At 41.2% G+C, this 22,522-nt stretch overlaps 2 protein-coding genes across 2 annotated transcripts in view; one reads left to right on the forward strand and one right to left on the reverse strand.

Annotated features, from left to right (window-relative positions):
• Nucleotides 1-22,522, forward strand: part of CMSS1 (cms1 ribosomal small subunit homolog) — a 338,049-nt gene that overhangs the window by 34,121 nt on the left and 281,406 nt on the right. The gene's annotated exons all lie outside the window — the stretch shown is intronic.
• The window catches only part of FILIP1L (filamin A interacting protein 1 like), a 250,010-nt gene that overhangs the window by 11,424 nt on the left and 216,064 nt on the right, over nucleotides 1-22,522 (reverse strand). Inside the window, exon 5 of the mRNA XM_075854439.1 lies at nucleotides 1,811-4,547. Coding sequence (XP_075710554.1) covers nucleotides 1,811-4,547 — 2,737 coding nt within the window. The remainder of the gene's footprint in view (nucleotides 1-1,810; nucleotides 4,548-22,522) is intronic.

Raw genomic sequence — 22,522 nt, forward strand, 5'->3', positions numbered from 1 at the left:
GATCTATTGGCTCTTCTGGTGACACGTGTCAGCGAGGTATCTAGTCATCTTTGGCTACAATTGATTTAAAATACATTTGCAGTGATGTACATTAAAGGGGTTGTCTGATTTAGAAAATTAATTTCAAATACCCTACTAGGGTGCTTTTACATGAGCAGATTTTTGCACGGTAAGTTATCTTGATGCCAGATTCTATCACAAATAACAACTGATTGCTGGGGATCTCCGTAAAGGAACACCTTGTAATCATTCTAGCAGATGTCTTGAAATGTAGTGATAGTCCCCGGTACATTAGTTGGATCAGAAGAAAAATTTTAAGTGTATGTAAAAGGTCCCATACATATCAGATGATAGTCGGCCAAACGCGTAGATTTTGGTGGGTCTGGCCGACTGTCTGATGCGTTTAAGGATGTCCCAACTTGACCCCGACGGTAGATGTTGGGGTGAAAAGAATCGGGCTTGTTGAATTTGAACGTGCCCCATCCTTTGTTCTAGCTGGAGATAAGCCACTGCCAGACACCTATTATCCCCCCCCCCTATTAAATACACGTGCACCCTCAGTCGAAGGGCATAGCTGTCGGCCGAACAGGCAGCTTTAGAGAGGTCATACAAGAAATATTACAATGCAGTTCTAACTGGAAACATCCCAGTGATCCTTTTGGGGGGTTAGTTAGTGGCTAGAGCTGTAGTAGGGCTAGTACTGGTATGTTTTTACACTAAGTCTCATTTACTCTATGCGGTTAAAGGGGTTGTTTGCAATGGATAATTATTTTATGTTGGAAGGGTTCCCTGATGATTAGCTAAACAGTGGATGCTGAGACCTACAGCGATCAGCTATAATCTGTGGGGAAACAGAGGAGCAAGTGTTACATTTTCCTGCAGTGCCACCACTGGGGAAATTAGGTATTACATAATTACTATTGAAATCCATGGGCTGTAATTGTAATGCGTGGACACGTTGAGTCCTCCAAAGTGAGAGGTACTCTTTTTGTAGTCCATATTTCCACTGGCTAATAGATGAGCATCTGGAACAGAGAAACCGATCCTCTATGAACTCGAATTCCCAAATAGATTATTTGAACTTAGATTTTCTAAACCAGACGACCCCCTTAAAGAACCACACTTTTTTTTTTTTTTTTTTTTACTAACTACAGCATGTTCTGACCCTTAAGTGTTTGCAGTGTTTAATAAGACGTTGAACAAGCCACAATCACGATGCACGTCTCTGCAGAAGCAGGTTTAGGAACGTTTCTAGAACTGCTTCTTAAAATGTTTTGTTTTCTTAAAAAAATTACAAAAAAAAGTCCCACCATTTGCAGCAAGGCCATGTGTATTTAACGCGTTTCTGAATCATTGTTTGCAATGATTTGGTGCGGCTCTCAGGTACTCTTAAATATCTGAACATACCCAGCATGTAAATCAAACTAGTTAAAGCATATTGTGTGGGATTTTATATAATTAATAGACCATAATAATAATTAAGGAAAAAATGTTTTTATCACGTTTTCTTTTGAAGTCATAGTTTTCTTAAAGACTTTACTCACAAACTTTGTGGGAAAAAATTACATGAAATGCATTCAATAAAAGTGCTCAATTTTAATATGTGCTCCATACAGATATGGTAAATGTAAAAATAGAATAACAGTGTATGCACACCCAGGTAAACTAAATGTATATAAAAACAAATGTTAATATGAACACAGCTCTCCAGAAATAAAAGTTTTCAAAATGTGTGAATCGTGCAAAAATTGTGTATTTTCTAGGAAATGGGATTTGGGTGGGGTGGGGATCAATTATTTATATTACTTACTGTAATTTGTGATTGCCGTGAAAGTGGAGTAGCTGTTGGTGTTATAGTTATACTGCTGGTGATTTTATTTGTGGGTTTATTTGGAATCCCATTAGTCAGTGAATGTCTTTTCTCTTGCACTGGCATGAAGGGACTGGTGGGCGTTCCTAAGTGGATATGTATTTTATTGTCCTCAGTAGTTATTACACTTGAAGTGGAGCTAGAACTGTTTGACCTTTGAAATTGCCAACCAGTCTGTTTATCCGGGGAAACTCGGAAAACTGCAGTTCCACCAATTTCCATAGGCTCTGGCGAAAGGACCCGATCTGGTGAACTAGATGAACTCGTTAAAGCCAATACCTGGATAGGGGACATTGTTCTCTCAGGAGTTATGGAACCACATGAGTCCGGGGTCCTAGGTCGTACAAAAGAAGTCATTGTAAGTGGTGACACTTGCTCCGGTGTTACATATCCATCCATTACTCTAGATTTCACAGGCGTCAATGAACCATTTTGAATAATTGTTATTCTTTGTTTTGGAGTTCCACAATTTGGTATCATGGCAGTACTTGTAAAGGAGTGTGGGTTTTCTGTAGTAGGACTTGTGATTTCAAGTGTGGCTGTGTTTTGTCCATGATCCGGTGTGACTTTGATGTGTAACGGTTGTCCAGGCGTATGTGTAAGGACCATGTCTCCTGGATGGATGTAGTTTCCATTTTGTTTCAAATTTACTTTCCCATTTTGGGCCTGTTGACTATTCGGTTTTGTCCACGGAGAAGTTTGTTTTCTGTTGTTTATAGAATTTCCATTTGTGGAGTTGCATTTGTAAGCCATAGTAGAATCGTCATCGTTTGTCTCATCATCCTCATTATCACTTTCTTGATAAAGTTGTCCATTTATAACTGCTCTTTCTAAAGGTACAATACTTTTGTAATCAGGTGGTTCATTATATGTTGGATCTGTTTGCACCTCCTTTGAAAACACTTGAAAGTCTGAAATTCTCCGTCCATTTAGGCTAGGTCTTAGGCTCTTGCTAAACCGACGATACCTTTCAAGTTCCTTCGAGAGATTCTCCATTTCCTTTGACAACTCCTTGTTTCTGTTTTCTTGTTGATTGAGCTTCCTCTGAAGAACGGAATGATCCCCTTTCAAACGACAAATATTATCTTCTGTTTTCATGTAGTCATGGATCTTCTCTTTCAAGGCTGTCACTTCTCTAGAAAGGTGACCTGACTTTGCCTCTTCTTCCTTCAGCTTTGTAAGTAATACTTTTTCTTGGTATGATCCCGATTTCTCAGCCAGTTTGTAGTTTGCTAGTTCCATTTTTATAACTTCAAGTTCTTCAGAAAACATTTTGGCTTTCTGCTGCTCATTGTAATATTTTCTCTCCAGAGATTCAAACTCATCCTCTGTTTTCATGAGGTCATCTTCCATTGCTTTCATATGCGTAAGGGTGTGTTTTAGCCTTTCAACCTCTTGCGTGAGTTCTCTAATTTTATTGTTCTCTTGGTAAAATGCTTCTGATTGCTTACTTTCTTGTTTCATTTTGTTCTTCAGAAACTCTTTTTCAATAGATTCAAGTGACTGAAGTTTCTTCTTGAGGACAGTAACTTTCGACATTAGGTCATTCTCCTTCTCCTCCTCTGCCCGTAGTTTGCATTTCAGATCTTCATTCTCCTTTGTGATTGTGTGCATCTTGTCTTGTAATTCTGCCTTAGACTTCAGGGACTTCTTACTTTCTTCTATTAATTTCTCAGTGATTGTCGTCACTTTGCTTTGTTCTTGCTGTAGATGTGTATTGGCTGACTTTAGTTTCTCCTCCGTTTGCCTGATTCTTTCTGTTAGTGTTTTTCTTTCCTCGACAAGCATCACCGTCAAGGTTTTTAGTTTGGTTAGATCTTCCTTTAAAATATTTTCCGTCTTCTCAAGCTTCACTTCAATCGTTTCCAGCTCCCGTGTACGAACTTTTAAACTTTCTAGCTCATTACACAGTTGCTTGGTGGCAGCTCGTTCTTTTTCCATGGTACATTTAATAGATTGGCATTCTTGTTTACTTTTATTAAATGCGTCTTCCAGTTTTTCCAACTCATTAATTCTTTTGCTTAACTTGTCTACATCGACTTTGAGGCTTTTACTCTGTGATGCTTCTTTTTCTAGTTTTTTATTGAGATCTTTGCATTGTTCTTCCATTTTTATGAGTTCTTCGTCTTTGCCTTCCATCTCCAGCAGACGTTTTCTCAGTTCCTCCACTTCTGCCATGAGACTTGAGTTTCCACATTCTCCTTTATTCATCTTCTCTCTTAGGTCATGGAGTTCATCCTCTGCTTTACGCAGTGTCTTGTTTGTTTCCTCAAGTTCATCAATTTGTCTGCTGAGAGCTGCCAGCTTTAATCTGAGTTGGCGATTCTGAGTTTCCTCGCTGGTTAGTTTGGCCATCATGGATTCGTGCTCTTGAAAGAACTTACTTTCCTGCGTTTGAAGTTCTGTTTCAAATCTGTTTGCTTTTTGCTCTTCTTCCTCTGCTTTTATTTCTACGATGACAAGTTTATCCTGTGCTTTTTGGGCAGTTAATGTTAGCTCGTGGATCTTGGCACTTTGCTCTTGTAAGTGTTCAGTCAACCTCTGCTGCTCATCGACCACAATTAACGCAAATGACTTCAACTTTGTGAGCTCATCACGGAGTTTGGTTATTTTTTCGTGGTTCTCTTTCTCTTTTTTAGCTTGGTAAGATGTTTCTTGTTCAATCAGCTTTTTTAGCCTAGGAAATAAGCGAAAATGAGCCATGAAAACCGAGATTCACTATTTTAAAAACATAAAGGTTATAATGAGGGGGAAAAAAATACTGATTTTAAAATGTAGCTATATTAAAAACATAAGCCAAGTGAACAATGCTAATAATAATCTATCGTTTCTTAAAGGAGTTCTATACTGTAATGATTTAGTGTCCAGATGTGGCAACCTTTAAATATCCACACCTTCCTGAGGCATCCATGGGATGATTGGGCTATGTCCTAAGCACTGCTATATACATTCATTACGTGTTATCGATAGGCAATTCTGCACATAAAATACTCTGCATAAAGGGGGTTTTACACTGGGCGATTATAGAGCAGACAAGCGTTCCTAGAATGCTCGTTGCCGATAATTGCCCTATGTAAACAGGACAGCGATCAGCAGGTGAACCAGCAAACGCTCGTTCATCTGCCGATCGTATCGTTTTAAAAAAGTAAAATCTTATCTTTGTCGGCAGCACATCTCCCTGTGTAAGCAGGGAGACGCGCTGCCGACGTGATGATGTATGGGGACAAGCGATTGGCGTAACGACCGCTCGTTTCCATACATATCTCCTTGTGACAGGAGCAAATGAGCGCTGATCAACTATGTCTCGTTGATCAGTGATCGCTGCACAGGCCAAAATCGACCGGTGTAATGGTGGCTTTAGGCTGGGTTCACACCGGTGCTAAGAATTCAGTTTTTCTGTTGCGTCATAGGAACTGAAAAATTTAATACCATGCTGTGACGGATCCGTCACATGACCGAAGACCATGGGCAAATTTGATGGAATCTACGACGGAGGCTCCTAACAGAACCTTCGACGTAGATGTGAACCAAGCCAGTCGTTTCATTGCAATCACTTCATAGAGGCAGAAGTGTATATTAGAAAGATGTACCCATCCCGGTTTTTTTTTTTTTTGTTTAGAATTTGTTTTAAATTTTTTTTAACTTTTGAAAAGTTAAATGGGTATGTGATATACTGATTTGTTAAGTATTATTTGAAAACAGATTGTTGCCACAGATGTATTTAGGGAAATATGAGGTGAGATTATTTATTACCTATTATTTACATTTCACACATAATATGCTGTGGTTAACATAAAATATATATTTATTCCTTAGGGAATACTAAATGTAAATAATTTCCACAATTACATATAATAAGCAAATAGCTATTTGTTTACTAATGAATGAATTTAGGAAATGGACCTTCAATCCTTATGTACATTTGCTAAAGGAGGATGAATTATAATTTATGTAGGTAAACATTGGTAACATCGTTTTTTTATTTTATTAGAAACTTCATTAATTAGCCAATGGGCGGATGTTAGATTCCTTTAGACTGGAGAGGGGGACGCGTCAGGGATGTCCACTTTCCCCGCTGTTATTCGCTCTAGCGATCGAACCTCAGGCAAATATGGTAAGGCAACATCCGGGTATAGAAGGATTTCGATGTGGGGAGCTGGAGGAACGCATAGCATTATTTTCGGATGATATTTTACTATTCCTGGGAGAGATAGTTAGGTCACTGCCGGTGATAATGACGGTATTGGAACGGTTTGGTAAATTTTCAGGGTTGCAAATTAATTGGAGCAAATCGGCATTGCTGCCACTCAAACCATTGGAGGTGCCACTGGTGGTGGGGGGAATTGCTGTACCTTGTGTTAAGGAATTTAAATATCTGGGGATTAAGGTCTCGGTGAGGGTGCAGGATTTTGTTGCGTTGAATGTGAAACCATTATTGGACAAACTAAAAGATAAGACTAGAATATGGCTTGGGCTACCACTTTCAGCGCTAGGAAGAGCAAACCTGATCAAAATGATTCTGATGCCTCAGGTTCTTTATGTGGTGCATAATGCCCCAGTGTGGTTGCCTAAATACTGGTTCAGGAGAATACATAATTTGTTTAGGGACTTAGTGTGGAAAAGGGGGATCCCCAGGATTAAATTGGAAAAATTACAATTACCAACAGAAAAGGGAGGATTAGCTATTCCAAATGCGTGGATATATTATTTAGCAGCCCAAGCGCAACACTTTAAAGGTTGGAAGAATAGGGAAGAGTGGGGTTCTAGTGGGAAACTGGTGTATTATTTGAGTCGGTGCACGGATATACTAGAGGCAATGGAGTCTCATAAACTGAGGAGGGAGGCGAAAGAGAAACCGACTTTGCTATTGATACATAGGGTCTGGTGGGAATGCAAAAAAATACTGGGCGTTACTGGGTGCTCCAATTATATGCCTCTATGGGACAATCCATACTTATGGGAATTCAATACCTTGGACGGTTTTCAGGAGTGGGAACAAGCTGGGGTCAGATATGTATACCAGGTATATGAGGGGGGAAGTCTCAAATTGTTCTCACAGCTACAGGAGGAGTTTGGACTCCCACATCGGATGTTTTATCAATACCTCCAGTTACGTCACGCGGCACATGCCCAGGGTAGGTCGGTGGACTTGAGCTGCTCTACTATGGGAGTGATGGAACAGGTATTGGGAGCAAAGGACACTAAAGGGATTATTTCTGTGATCTATGGTACATTACTTTCCAAATTCCTTGGAGATCCGATGGGGGAGATCAGATGCAAATGGGAAGAGGATGTGGGGAATATAACTGATGATGAGTGGGAGGAGATACTGGAATCGCCCAAAATGCTCGCCATTAATGTAGCACACTGGAGGTCACAACTTTTTCTCCTACATAGAGTGTATAGGACGCCTAAGGTGTTAATGCAAATGAGGCTCAGACCAACGCAGGAGTGTCCCAGGTGTTCGTTTGAAGGGGCAGACATAAAGCATATGTTCTGGGGTTGTCCGAAGCTGAATGATTACTGGAAGGAGGTTGGAGGCATGGTAGCGAGGGTATTTGGGAGAGATTTTCCGTTAGAACCTAAGATCTATGTGTTGGGTTGTATGGGGGAAGAGGGAGGAGATGGAGCTGAATTACTGGCTATAAAAAAGGTTTTGTATCATGCTAGGAAATTAATAGCGAAATATTGGCTGAATACGGATCCCCCGGAGGGGTCTGAACTAGTGGGATACGTTAATCACATGGTGGCATTGGAACATCGGATATATCTAAAACGTGGGGCAACACACAAACATGATAAGCAATGGGGAAAATGGGTACACAATTATGGCACGGCAGGGAGGTAGGAAACATCGTAAGGTGAAATGATCAGGAGGCGATTATTGATAAATAAGTATGAGGCAGGAGAGCGAATGGTTATACGAGTCAGGGAAAGGAGGAGGTACTGCGGGGGGGGGGGGGAGGTGGGATGGAGGGAAGGAGGAGTTATGTTAAATGTAACTGTATATGATGTACAAAACCGAAAATGTATTGACTGTTGGAATTGAGTTGATGTACATGAGATTTATAATGTATGTTGTAATATCAATAAAAACTGGTTTGATTTTAAAAAAAAAAGAAACTTCATTAATTACTACAATTAACCTTCTTTGCCTACTTTTTTTTTTCCCCAATGTTCCCCAGAGACTTCATAATGTTGAAGGCTCTGTTCACACTAGTGTTATGCTTAGGATCATAATCAAGCCATGACCGCTATCAATTTTTGAATGTATCCTACTAGATCTCATTGACTTCTATTTGGGTACATCCGGTTTCTGCCCGCGCTCCAATATTTTTGATGGCAAGAATAGTGCTGTGCTGTAGGCTGCTCTATTCTTGTCGTGAAAAATACCAGAACCAGTGTTGGAAAAAGCATAACGCAAATGGAAACAGAGCCTGAATTGAATGTTCTGATCTGTTTTATCCGTCATTTCTGGATTGCTGCCTCTCTAGAGGTAACCGATATGCCAAATGAAGAGGATATTCAGGAACTTAAAGATAACAATGTGGTTTATTATGGATAAAATCTTTCCTTCTAGTACAAATATGTAATATTATATTATTACATGTTTATTACATTGAACCAATATGTGTTACATTGAAAGTTTCGGAATAGTGGGTGGCTCATTATAGACAGATGTCGTTCCAAAAGAGGATCATGATGTAACAAAGCATCCCGAACGGCTATTGTATCCTAATAATTATCCTAATAATTCTACGTTGAAAGGACATATCTAATGCTCTATGTAGAGCTGGTGATGGATTCCCTGCGTGGCATGATCTCATACAACATTATATTCTTCCTGTAGCCTAGCATTCTGGATTCGCAGGAATTATGCGCTGGCACAAAGGCACGCCTGGACTGGTGCCAGAAGTACATCGCTGAATTAGATGTTCCAACAAGTGTTCATTGAGAATGACCACGTGTCTTCTCAGATCAGAAAAACTAGAATGAGTTACTGCAGATATAATCTTATGTCTCAGTCTAGTGACCAAATTCTTGGTTTCGTGCGTTAAATAGACCCTCCAAATAGGCGTTTTATTGTGCATATGTTTTTATTAATACCGAACTCTCCCAAAATTAGAATATTACAGACACCCCTACGTTTGTGCAGCCTTTAGCTAATGAGCAAGACCCAGAGGTAAAATAAAATGTTCGACCCAAACACCAAATCCATTTTTTGTGACGCACGCTGCACTACATTCACAAACTAGGACACAAGATGGGCAGCACATGGGACAGAAGTTATGTACAGGGGTCAGTAATTGCTTCCCATGTGCACATAGGAAAAATGTGTAAAAAAGAAGGGTCACCCATACATTGCGCAAAAAAGTTGTCTGCTGGGGTCACATACTTCTCTATTTTTTAAAACCCATAATGAAAAGCCTTGTTGTTCTTTGTGAATAAGAGGGCTAGGCAAAATAAAACCCTGAAAAACCCGTTTTAAGGCTTTGTTCACATGTGCATTGTGGCTACCCTCTATAACGGAAGCCCCAGCGCCGTGATGGTTTTGTCGCACAACTGAGCGCCCGATGGACCCTATTGACTTTTATAATGGGGTATGACCGGTTCCTTCGATGTGTCCGTCGTTTTGACTGGAAAAATGGCGTTGCAGCATTATTTTCACCACTAAATCTACAGAATCTGTGACTGAGGCTTCTTACAAAACCTCTAGCACAGATGTGAACATGGCCTATTGGCTATAGTCCATAAGCTGAGCCTAGAGGCGCAAAGCAATGTCAGTCTGCCGCTGTTTAGAGATTGTAAATATAAGGCCAATTATTTTATTAGTAAGAAAAATAAGGAATGTTCAAAGCTCGGATACACGGGCCATACACATATGACCACACGTTGGGTTCAGAAGCTGCAGTCGCACCTAAGTCCTCTGCCTCATAGGGCATGTGACGTTTTGGGGAGGGGGCTTTGCGTTGCGCCGCTGGCTAAAAATTCATTGGACCGACAAGTTTCAGGCTTCAGTCTATCATTCAGGGAAGATGCGCGTGTTGATTATTATTTTATTGCTTCTCTTTTCAATGATGTATTATGGAATAAACCTATGCACATGTTTATTAACTCATCAATGTATACGTAATGTTCTGGAGGGATGTCAATTCCGCAAACTCATACATGCCCGTGCTTCCATACACGCACCAATACATATATATGTAAATTGATATAATCATTCCCTAAATCTGAAGCTATTTGAGACGTAGACGCTCCCTGGAGGTAGACGTGCTGACCAGATGATGGTTTCCTGGTAAACTGAATTTTGTTAGCAGGCCAGATAATCTAATCCTACTTTGATGGTGTCATGCAGATTCTGTTTTAATGATGTCATTTCATTCTGATCCACATGTGGTATACAGCTATACACTCGCCAGCAGACCACCTGCATTTCATCAGCAGTTCTCTCACATAGTGTGTGTCCTCGTATTTATTTAATCTGGAATACCCAGTGTTGTAACAGATAACCCTTCAGAGCGGGAAGCTTATTCCTTCAGCACGGAGTACTTAGCAATGCTGTCACTCGTCAGATGGAAATCCGTACAGAGCGCTCTTACATACTGTACTATATATATACATAGAGTATACCCTTGAGGATATGTTAACACGGCTTATTTTCAGACATTTTTCGGGCTGTAAACGCCCTGAAAAAAACGGCTGAAAATACGGAATTTGAATGCCTCCAAACATCTGCCTATTGATTCCAACGGGGCGCTTTTTCCACGGCTGCTTGAAAAAACGGTGCGTAAAAAAACGCCCTGTAAAAGGAAGTGCATGTCACTTCTTGAGCCGTTTTTGGAGCCATTTTTCATTGTGTCAATAGAAAAAGAGCTCCAAAAACGTCCGTAAAAACGGCTGAAAATCAGGGGCTGTTTACCCTTGAAAACCCATCCGTATTTTACGGCCGTTTTTAGTTTGCCGTGTGAACATACCCGAAGAGTCATGCTTACTGTCTGTATATAGTTGTTTATATGAATGTGTAGAATATATAGCTATAGCTGCTGGGATTGTACATGAAATGTTTTTTTCATGTATTGTATTCTGTAGGGTACAAGTTGAGACTAACAAAGCTGGAGTTAAAACTGCAAGGCCCTGTTTACACTGCCAGCGTTGTTTTAACACTTTTTTTCCCGCTGTTTTTCTGCCCACAGCCATTGCATCTAAGGCCCTGTTCACACTGAGTTTTTTTACGAGTTTTTTGGGGCAGAAACCACACCAAAAAACTCCTCAAAAACCGCCCGAAAATGCCTCCCATTGATTTCAATGGGAGGCAGACGAGTTTTTTTTCCACGAGTAAAAAAAACTCGTCGTGGTAAAAAGAAGCAACATGACCCATCTTGAGGCGGTTTCCTCCTCCAAAACCCCATTTCAATGAGTCAGAAAGAGGAAAAAAAACCCTCGACGAGTGTTTTGACGAGTTTTTGTCAAACCACTGTGCAAAAACCTACTGGAGCAGTTTTTGCAGGAGGAATTTTCCTCCTGCAAAAAACTCTGTGTGAACACAGCCTAATGCAGTCGAAGGGCAAATAACGCTGCGAAAAATACTCAACAACGAGCGCCGCTGGTATTTTGATTTCAATGGGAGGTCAGAGACGGGAAACCGCGGCAAGTAAAAACAAGCCACTTTTTTCTTCCCCACGAGTGGCCGAAATCCGCCTGGGAAAAAAAATGCCTCTGTCTCCCATTCAAATCAATGGGGATCGATTTTGGCTGTTTTCATGTCAAAATTAGAGCCAAAAGACTCTGTGTGAACTGACCTTAAAGAAGTTTTTCCATCCCTCTCCTCAGGATGGACAATCAATGTGTGAGTGGTGGGGAACTGGCTCCAGAACCGCCACATAGCATGGCATACGGGCAGCAAATATGGCCCCTTCAATATTTATCCAGGCACAGCGACTCGTCCAGACCTGCAGCTGTTCCTGTTACTGCAGCTAAGCCCCATTCACTTATTTGTATGGGTGCCTGGGTAAACATTGAAGAGCTGTGGCAGCGAATTATCCAGGCACCCATACAGTCAGGTAACGGAGGCTGTACCATGTAATGCTGCATGTGTGCGTGACCCGCTGTGCCAGATAAACATTGAAGGGGGGTCATGGCACTCCAGAGAGCACCAGTGCCCCATTGTTCTGCTGATTGTTGGGATCGGACAACCACCAATCCCACTTTGATAGGCCATCATGGTATACTCCTGAAAAGCTTCATTTAAGAAGATCGATTACAGTGGGAAACTGTATTTAAGAAAGTATTCCGTTCTATGACTGAAAGGGGTTGTTGACTCTCTACAGATTATCCACGGAGTAGGTGATTAATGCAATAGCCCTGTAATGTACTAAATTATGCTTAAGTTCACACATGTTAAACGAAACTAATATCGATGAGAACGTACTTCATGTTCTCACTTGTACATGGTGAAGTAATTGGCTTCGCTCTCTGTACTGGCACGGCCAGTATTGTGTGTAGAGAATATGGTAGATTGTATGTATGACATCTTGGCAGTACATTATGAACACTTATCAAGTACTAAGAAGTCTGCGTTTGCGGTTAAACACCTTTTACAGGCAGGTGTGCAGACACGTATCCACTGAAGCCCCTTCTATACAAAATGCTACGTACTGTTTTTTGTATGAGACAGAGAGGGCGGCTCTGGTGAAAAGTGCAGGTTCCCATTGTACCTGTTTAGGCCTCATGCACACGGCCGTGCCCGTAATCACAGTATGGGAGCACGGCCCGCAAAAAACGAAAAGTAGTGGGTTATACTCCATAATTCACGGCACGGTTCTATCGATACAGAAAGGTGTGCACGGCCAATAGAACCGGGCGGGTCCGTAATTGCGGACCGTATTGCGGTCTGCAATTTCTGAGTTTTTTTTACAGTCGTGTGCATGGGGCCTTAGTAGGAAGTCAGCCTCCCTAATGCATGGTTTTCTAGATTTGCTGTTAACTTCATGCTGAATATATTTAAACTGATGCTTATAAACAATGGACACCACCCAACAGGTGACGACACTGGATATACGTACTCTTCTGGAGATCTGTCGTTGTTACTTTCATTCATTTAAAGGGGTTTTATCACGTCACACATTTATGACCTATCCACAGGAAGAAACAACTGCGCATAACCCGCCTGTTCCTATAACTTGTATAGACTTCAATGGAGAGAACAGCGTACATTTTGGTCTACTCCTATTTGTAGCAACCTTGACTTAATTCTAAGGGTATGTTCACACAGCTTATTTTCAGCTGTTTTTCAGGCCATAAACCCCCCCCCCCCCCCCCCCGAAAAATGGCTGAAAATACGGGGGCTGAACGCCTCCAAACATCTGCCCGTTGATTTCAATGCAAAAACTGCGTTTCGTTCCCACGGGGTGTTTTTTACATGACAGTTTGTAAAAACAGCGCGTAAAAAAACGCCCCGCAAAAAGAAGTGCTTGTCACTTCTTGAGCCGTTTTTGAAGCCGTTCATTGTCTCAATAGGAAAACTGCTCCAAAAACGGCTGTAGAAACCACTTGATGCATAAAAAACGGCTGAAAATCAGGGGCTGATTTCCCTTGAAAACAGCTCCGTGTTTATCGTTAGCCGTGTGAACACACCCTAAAAGTTATAGACTTAAAGATCTGTCACCTCTCCTGACATGTCTGTTTTAGTAAATAATTGTATTCCCCATGAAATAACCATTCTGGAGCATCTTTTCTTAGACCGTTGCCTTGTACCAATCTTCTGTTATTCTTCCTAGAAATTTATAAAAGAATTGACAACTTGGTGTTACCGTTCCCCTTGTCTTACTCTGTCAGCACTGATTGGACATGGTCAGTCTTTGTAGGGACACATCCCCAACTGGTAACACCCAGTTATCAATTTATTTATACATTTCTAGGAGGAGTAACTGAGGAATAGCACAATGTAGAGTTCTAAGAAAAGATGCTCCAGAATTGTTATTTCAAGGAGAATACAATAATTTACAAAAACAGACATATCAGGAGAGGGGACCGGTCCTCTTTAAAGTTGATGTATATCTTTGAACACCGTTTCAGATTTTACATATAAAATAAATCTACATAAAAAGTTGAGTAACTTTGTTTATGTATTCCATTACTTATCTTCTACTGATCCTGTATTGTACTCCAGAGCTACATTCACAATTCTGTTGGCTTCCGAGCTGAATTCTCTCTGCATTCGTCACTTGCTCAATGTTTGCTCTGTAGATTTTCATTCTGGGAGCACCAGGTACTGGAAGTGTCAAAAACGAACTATCCCATTAAAGGAGCTCCTGTAAGCTGTCTAACAACAAGCTTGTTGACGGTTTCCAATGATCGCATAACCGTGAATGCAGCTCTGGACTCTAACACAAGATCAGAGTGACATAAGAAAAAGAATGAATTTACAAAGTTACACATTTTTTGTTTTAAAATATGTAGACGCTCTAACATGATGCGCTGAGGTGGGCAAATATATATATATATATATATATATATCCCAGCTGATGCGCGTCTTCTTTTTGGCCTTTCAATGCTGCGGCATTTCTTTGCTATGAATCAGCAGCCGTCTCCAGCCTTCGTATTAAATGTTATTGATTCCGAAAGGACTTATATGGAAAAAAAAAATTCCAGGAATTTCTCTGAGATGCATTGCGCTACTTACTGATTTATTCTGTTTTTTTGGGGGGTTTTTTGGGCTTTTTTAAGTCCTTTCTGGATAAATTCTGCTCCGGCTAAACCGACTGTACATGGGAATTGTGGAAGTACAAATTAGAAAGTGTTTTCCTTTGTAAAGTACTTGCCAGACCATCTGAACTGCAGCTGGTAGGGCTTTGAGGGATGTTCTGATACTCTGCCGGCTGGCTGACTCTTGTTTCTGGTACACATCATCTCCAGGGAATTGAAGCAGCAAATACCACTTTTTTTTTTCTTTTCCTTTTTTAACTCTACTTTATTTATCGCTTTAATGTTCTTCATCGGAAACTGTTCCTTTTAGTAACCTCTGCTTGAATATATATGGTAGACAGAAGTTGGGGTGTCTTTCAGAGGAAAAGTGAGAAAACCTTCTAGTGCAATACTATAACCCCCCCCCCCCATCCTGTCTACTAGCGTCTTACATATAGTATGGCTTTATTACCTATAAATCTTTACAATTGACCATATTCCAATCACTGCAAGCAGAGCAGAATACGAAATCAGGTTAAATTAGACATGACTTTAGGCCTTATTCACACAAGCGTGTCCGATTTTTGTCGGCAAAAAACATTATTCATTCATATAAATGTGATTTTCGTGTGCCGTCCGTTTTTCTTGCCCATTTTTCCTCGACAAGTACTTCCTGGTTTCACGTAACTTTTTTTTCTGCATTTCTTTAGCAACTGATCCGTGAAAAACGGACAGCTCACAGAGTAAATATGTTTGTGTGAATAAGGCCTAAGTGGGACTCTAGAAACCCTATCCCCATAATACAGAGCACCAGAGACGGCAGGCAAAAAATGCTACGGGTGTAGGACAGTGGGTTGTGTCGCGGTTACGACTAGATCTTATATTTTTGTTACATTTTTACTCCATTTGATAGTCACAATGATCGCATTGCTGATTGTTCTAGTGATTATGACGTAATAGGATAACTGGCACCTCCCTAAGATACTATTAGGCTATGTTCACGCGGCAAACTAAAAACGGCCGTAAAAAACTGAGCCGTTTTCAAGGGAAAACAGCCTCTGATTTTTAAGCAACAAGCGTTTTTTGCGGCCGTTTCTGGAGCTGTTTTTCTATTGACCCAATAAAAAAACTGCTCAAACTTCTCAAGAAGTGACATGCACTTCTTTTTACAGGGTGTTTTTTACGCTCCATTTTTGCAAACAGCTGCGTAAAAAAACGCCCCGTCGGAACGAAATGCCGTTTTTGCCATTAAACTCAATGGGCGGATGTTTGGAGGCGTACAGCTTCTGTATTTTCAGGCATTTTTCGAGACCTTTACGCCCCGAAATACGACTGAACATAAGCAGTGTGACCATACCTTTATGATCACAATCTCATCTGCTTATAAAGGAGATTCAATTACTCAGTCAGGCTGCAGAATTCATATTCCCGACTGCTGTCATTGTTTTTGGCAGCCTGTATTCTGTCAATGCTGTGCGAGCACTGGCCGTCGCCATGCCTGTCATCCCTTGATATATTGCTGCTACTGACAGATGAAGCAGCATCCCATAGAATAAGACCCTAGCTTGTTTGTGTCGGGGAGGTGTATGCACATTGGCTCGTTGAATGGGAATTGGATCGTAAGCTTCACTGGTGCAGGAATTGGGAGTAAATTCTCTAATATATTGTCACTGTATAAACAACGGATTAATATTAAACATCCCTGTCTTATTAAAGTACCATTAAAGCTTATTTTTGTTCAGACAGCAGCAGTTTTCTGCTGACACTGAAGCATCGCTGCCTCATACACCGGTTAACGACTTGTCACTCTCTAGGTGTAGATCTACAAGATGCAGCATGTTCTGTCAATGATCGAAACAAGGGGTGTGCTATGTCTGCATGCTGGGACTTGTAGTCCTACACCCTTAGAGCTACATGCGGCAGCTTCTTCCACATCATCTTTGTGATACTACACAAAACTTAGCCTATGGCCTCATGCACATGATGTATTATGGCTCCGATCAACCTCCGAGTTGTACAGTCCTAATAACCATACAAGTGCACAAGTATGTATGTATGCCTCTAATTTCATATGTAGGCTGCGGAGGATTTATTAATATTGACTAAAATAAAGACTGCATACACCTGGAGGAGGCCAACATTGTGGCGCGCGTCATTAAGGGCTTGTCCACACGTAGCGGAATTGCTGCATATTTTGCGTACGGAATCGCGGATGGACAATCCGCAGCAGAATGCAGTAGCAGCCAAGAGAGTGAGATATAACAAATCTCGTCCACATGCTGCGTAAAATTTCCGACCATAAATTGACCTGCTGTGAGTATTTTTCGTACGGCAGCATGTCTGAATTGCTGTGTTTTACAGAGATGTCACCATCTCCCAATGGTGCGTTTTTTCCGCTGCGGAAATCCTACTCGTTTCTGCAGAAATGTGGACAAGCCTTAATAACTTTGGTGCATTTTAGGACTCCTCTTAGCCATGCCTTCTTTTCTCTACACTTAAAAGTAGCTAGTAAGGCACAAAAAATGTCTAAAACACGTAACAAACCTATGTATGTCCGTTTTTTTGTTGCAATTTGTGCCAAAATTTGCCATAGTAAATCGGCCTCATGACATCTGACAGAGCACGGTGTGGCAGCACGCAGAGGCTCTATAGGAACCGTTAGGCCTCCGAGTGCTACCGCGCACTGCTCCATCGGATGTGCGTTTTATTTATTCCGCTGAGACTTGTAGTTCAGAGAGCTACGGGTGGTATACTCTGTTTTAACGTCATGTCTGTGGCACTACATAATACCAGGTACGTGTGATATTCTACAACCGTTACAAGCAGGATACGTTTGATCCACATCGTCTATGGTACTTTACAAATGAAAGATTTAAATACATTTTGCCAATTAAACCGGTTTATGTATTGTAGTAGTTTTATATGAACTGTTAAGTTTAATTATATATTTTTGGCTGCCTTTCGGCCTCTTTGGTCCTACATCATATACAGAAATCTCCCAATATAAATTTAGTATCAGGATCTCTCCCTTTTATAAGTAGTAGGAGCGATCCGATAACAGAGTAGGATTCAAGCCAGTAATCCAATGCTCTGTGAATCCATTAACAGAATACAGGCTGCTGTTTATTCTGTCTATGGCACACGTGACATGTACTACTATGAGCTAGCCCGTGTTTGCTGCAGGATAGCAGCAAGGAACTGAACTTTCCCGCTACCGCCAATCTACGTTATTGGATCACTCCTGTTTTATATTGACGCAGTTATGATACTAGAAGTATATTAGGGGATTGCGGTATATGCCGTTACAGTATTATACAAGGAGAACCTATGCTTGTATAATAGGTAACTATCCATCGTACCATGCTGGAGAAATACGTACACTCCTTTCCTGCGTTGACATACAAAAAGTGGGCAACTGCGCCACTTCTTGGCTGAGTCGTTTTTCTACATGAGGCTCCTTAACCATTTCTCAGGCTTCGGTCTGTAATTACTCTTCCTATAGCGCTGTCCTTCATCAAGAGGCTTCTCCCAACAGTCCCTCCTCTCTATTAATGAGGTTTTCTCTCTCATATCTTTTATATTACATGGGGCCTGACTGGATTTTCTTTTTTGAAGCTTTAAAAGTTCCTAATATTTTGCCATTTTACTAGACGCAGATCTCTGCTTTGTTCCAGCCTGAGCTTAATTTGTGTCTGTCCAGTGTTTGTTTAGTCTGGTCAAGAACAATAGCATGGAGAACGCGTCTTATTACGTGTTTTCTGAAGTCCGCTCTTTCCTACAGAAAACGCTTGTAATCCTCTGCTCGTGTCATACACTGTCCAGAATTTTTAGTATTATTCCAATATTACCAGAAACACATTTTTGTTTGTTTTTAGAACTCACTGCACATGGTGTGGGGTCTGAACTTTCGAGAAGTTCTGACCTCTTTGATCGAGACCTTCACAAGTGACATGCTTCAATTTTTTAGCTTAAAAACATGTGACTGAAGAATGCTGAAGAATCCCCACTGGAGCGTCACTGTAACCTCTGTAGACACAGGGCAGGCTCCGCGCTGCTTCCCACTGCGAGACGCTTCATCCCTATAGATGCTTTTTATAATGTAACTCCGATCTGATCTTCTGGATCGCTATCATAGTACAGTTTGTAAACCATTATCAAAAAGGGAACCTTCATATGGGGCAATACTTGTTCATTTCCTAGCAAACTAACTTGTTAGTGCGGAGCTGATAAGTCCAACATAAAAATGCACATTACACTCATACGTAACAAAAACGCACACTCGCCCTCCTGTAATTGTAGCATATTAGTCAGTATAGATGTAGCAGAGCAGAGTTTGACATAGTCTGTGGTTTTACACAGGACTGCAGGTAACCCTGCTCCATTATCTAAACTTAGAGTGCGATATCAGGATGCAGCCTCTCTATCTGTACCTGACTGATGTACAAAAGTAGTAGAGCTGAATATGTAACACGCAATTAGTTGTGATAAATCACAATGTGCTGTCCTTGGTTTTACGTGGGATTGCCAGGAACCGTGTTCTATTATTTTTTTATTTTTTTAACTCCAATAGCAAAATCACAAATTTAGCTCTGCTATGTCTGTACCTGACAGTCATGATTGTAAAGATATTGCAGCAAGAAAGTCCTTTCCCTCTGACGTCTCTTCTACAGAGGTCTTTTTAAACACTGTCCCAGTTCTAAGTAAAAAATTAAAAATGACTTCTTTTTGCCCCCACAAGTTAGTATAAAATGTTGCAAGCAATCTTGTTACTACATACAGGTGAAGCAGAGCTGAGGTGATCACATTGCAATGTTAAATAACTCCATATTGCTTTAGAGTTAAACCGAAAACATGATGAACTGTGCCAAATGACAAACCCAACTCTGCTATAATAACAGCAAAGTTTCTGCAGGATGTATTTTAACGTAGACCGACTGCACGGCAACGTCCAAAGACAGAAAAAAAAGATACTAGGCTATAGTAGAAAGCTGTAAAGGCAGATGGGCAGGCTTCCTTCTCTTACCTGGGCTGGTGGAGCTGTAGAGTAAGACCACAGCTGCTGCTGTCCCATAGAGGGACGGACTTCTCGCAGAGGCACTTTTCTCCCAGGCATGAGATGTGAGCATTCCAATGGAAAAGGCAAACAATGAAAGATAGACTCTCAGCTTGTCCCAAGCCTATAGAGCATGACGTCACCGGCCTGCCTTATAAGGAGCTCTGTATACCGCCGCACCGCTCGAGTCTGACTGGTGCCAGAACTTTGAAAGTTTATTAATGTTTTCTGGCTCCAGCTGAAGTTCAAGCCTGTGTGAAATATTTCATTTGTCTCCGCAGTTCAGGGCTGAACAAGAATGTGCGGAAGGCTTAAGTTACAGCAACTCCTGTCTACTTGCTGATAATAAAGTCATTGGGAGTTATTAGCTGACCAAGTCCTACTTACTACACTGCAGCAAGTCATAACCAGGACTGAGGACTGATTTTATCCTACTGATGGAAAACGTATAGGAAAAGTTTGGGCAGCCCCCCTCTGTGGATGTGGATTTGAGCGCTGTGACTTTGTGTTTCTGTGGAGGGGGCTCTCGGGGGGATAGTATTTTATTTCCTGATGATGTAACTACACAACAATTCTTCAAGTGATGATGGGAAGGCCAGATGAAGTCCATGGCTCTTTTGTTAAACATTTCAGCTTTCTTGTTTCCTTGCCGGTTAAATGCAGAATATTGAAAGACGACTCTGCTGCGTTTGACGCTATGCAATATTTGGTGGTGTTGGCAAAAATGTAACATTTTCCGGTTTTGACAAAATCGCTAGTATAGTATATTACAATGTTTATACTCATGAAAGACAATTGTTCTCATACACAACTGAGGAATTGTAATACATTTATATTTATATAGCAATTGGTATGTAAGGCTAAATTCACACTTGCGTTGTGTAATCCGTCACTCTGATCTGTTTTTAGGTCCGAATAAGGATAAAGACAGATCTGTTAAAAATCCAGTTTTAAGCAATGGGCTTTTTAATTGCATCCATTCGCGTCCGTTATGTTAGTCCTCTCTCTTTTTTTTGACCGAGATAAATGTGCAGAGTACAGGGCGTTTTCTTCATTCAAAATAACGGATGGGTTATTTTTATCATTGTTGTCAATGTAAAACTGATACAAACGGATTGTAATCCATTTGCATCCGTTATTTTGACTTCAATGGGATTTTTAACGGATCCGTTTTATCCTTATTCTGATCTAAAAACAGTTCAGAGTAACAAATTATACAAGTGTGAACTTTGCCTTAGTAACTCTAGTAATTAGTCATTTACCGTAATCTCGAATGTAGTGTTATTATCTGAACATTCACGCTGCCAATGGGGTTTATCACAAGAATAACATTTAGGACTCGTGCACGTGGGCCTCTTATGGCTCTGCACAACCTTCAATTTGCATGAGCCCTTCGGTACCTTCAGAATGCCTCTGATTTCATACAGAATCCCACAGTAAAAAAAAAATTTGAGATTCTCCATTGGATGTTGTATTACAAAGCTGGCGACCTCTAGAAGCATTGTACCCTAATAAGGTGCCACATGGATGTATGGGGATTGCCTATGGCTCGGTAGTATGGAGCTGCAGGGACTCTCGGTGCCTCCCAGTTTTCTGCACATGCCTCTGCAGTGTACATGATGGCTTAAAGGGGTTGTCCACGCATGGACAACTGATGACCTATCCACAGGATAGGCAGGAGGCAGAAGGAGCAGCTGATCAGTGCAGGGTTCGGACCCCCACCAAACTTATACTGATGACCTATTCTGTGGATAGGTCATCAGTTTTCTGAGCGTGGACAACCACTTTAAGGCTCTTTTACACGGGCCCTTTATCGGGCAAACGAGCGTTCATTTGACCGCTCGTTCTCGATCGTTGCCCTGTATAAACAGGGGAACGATCAGCTGATGAACGAGCAAACGCTTGTTCTTCAGCTTATTGCAGCAGAAAATATTATTGATGTTGAGAGCACATCCCCTAGGGAGATCTGCTGCCAACATGATAGACATTTATGAGGATGGGCCATCACAGTAGCGCTCACTTGTCACCAAACATCGCCTTGTGAAAGGAGCAAACGAGTGCCGGTCAACGAGCGGTCTCGTTGATTGGCGCTCATTTACACGTCCCTTGTCAGGCCGTCAGAGAACCTTTTAGAGTTAAAGGGGTTTTCTTAATTCCCACCATACAGAATTTTTCTAACTTTGGATGTGTATTTTCTAACATTAGTGTACGTACTAGTTTTAAACATTTAATTCCTTCTCATAAATGTCAAAATCACAATGGCTGCTCATGAGTATTCATTAGGGGTTTTATCCCCTCTCCAGCCCTCTGTCTGTGATGTGACCTTAAATAAACAATAATGAACATAATTAGTTGAAGCTTGAACACATCTATACGACTTATTCAGAAATGGGCGAACCCCTTAACCACCTTTCACACTGCCCTATTTTTAACATGTACATCGAGAAATCTCCCCATGTACACGTTAAATGTGTCCCCAGGGCTCCATTAGCCCGACTAATTCCAAAAGAGTTTGATGGATGAAATAGTGTAGTAGACTATGCTGGATCCTGCAACAAAAAAAACAGATACAGTACAGTTTCCTTCTTTTTTTTACATGGGGGGGACTATGGGGGACAGATGCTCCAGTGACATAACTGTCCATGGCGTTATCGCTGGAGCTTCCCGACGTAGCAGAGTCTACCCTGCCTGCCTGCACGGTGGCCCTATTCCCAGGTAACTGGGGCTAATCCAGGGAAGCTCTAGTGACGTAGCTTCCCCATGGCAGAAAAAGCAGTCGGGGAGTCTGGTATGCTTTTGAAGTAGCCAATTAATTCAGCTGCTTTAAAGTTCCTGCAGATATTGGTCCGCAGAGCAGGTGGCGTCTGGAGTCAGTCTGGTACCCCTGTGTTGAAAGCTCCTAACATCACAGT

Source organism: Rhinoderma darwinii, chromosome 2 (assembly GCF_050947455.1).
Source record: "Rhinoderma darwinii isolate aRhiDar2 chromosome 2, aRhiDar2.hap1, whole genome shotgun sequence".
Classification (NCBI taxonomy): Eukaryota; Metazoa; Chordata; class Amphibia; order Anura; family Rhinodermatidae; genus Rhinoderma; species Rhinoderma darwinii.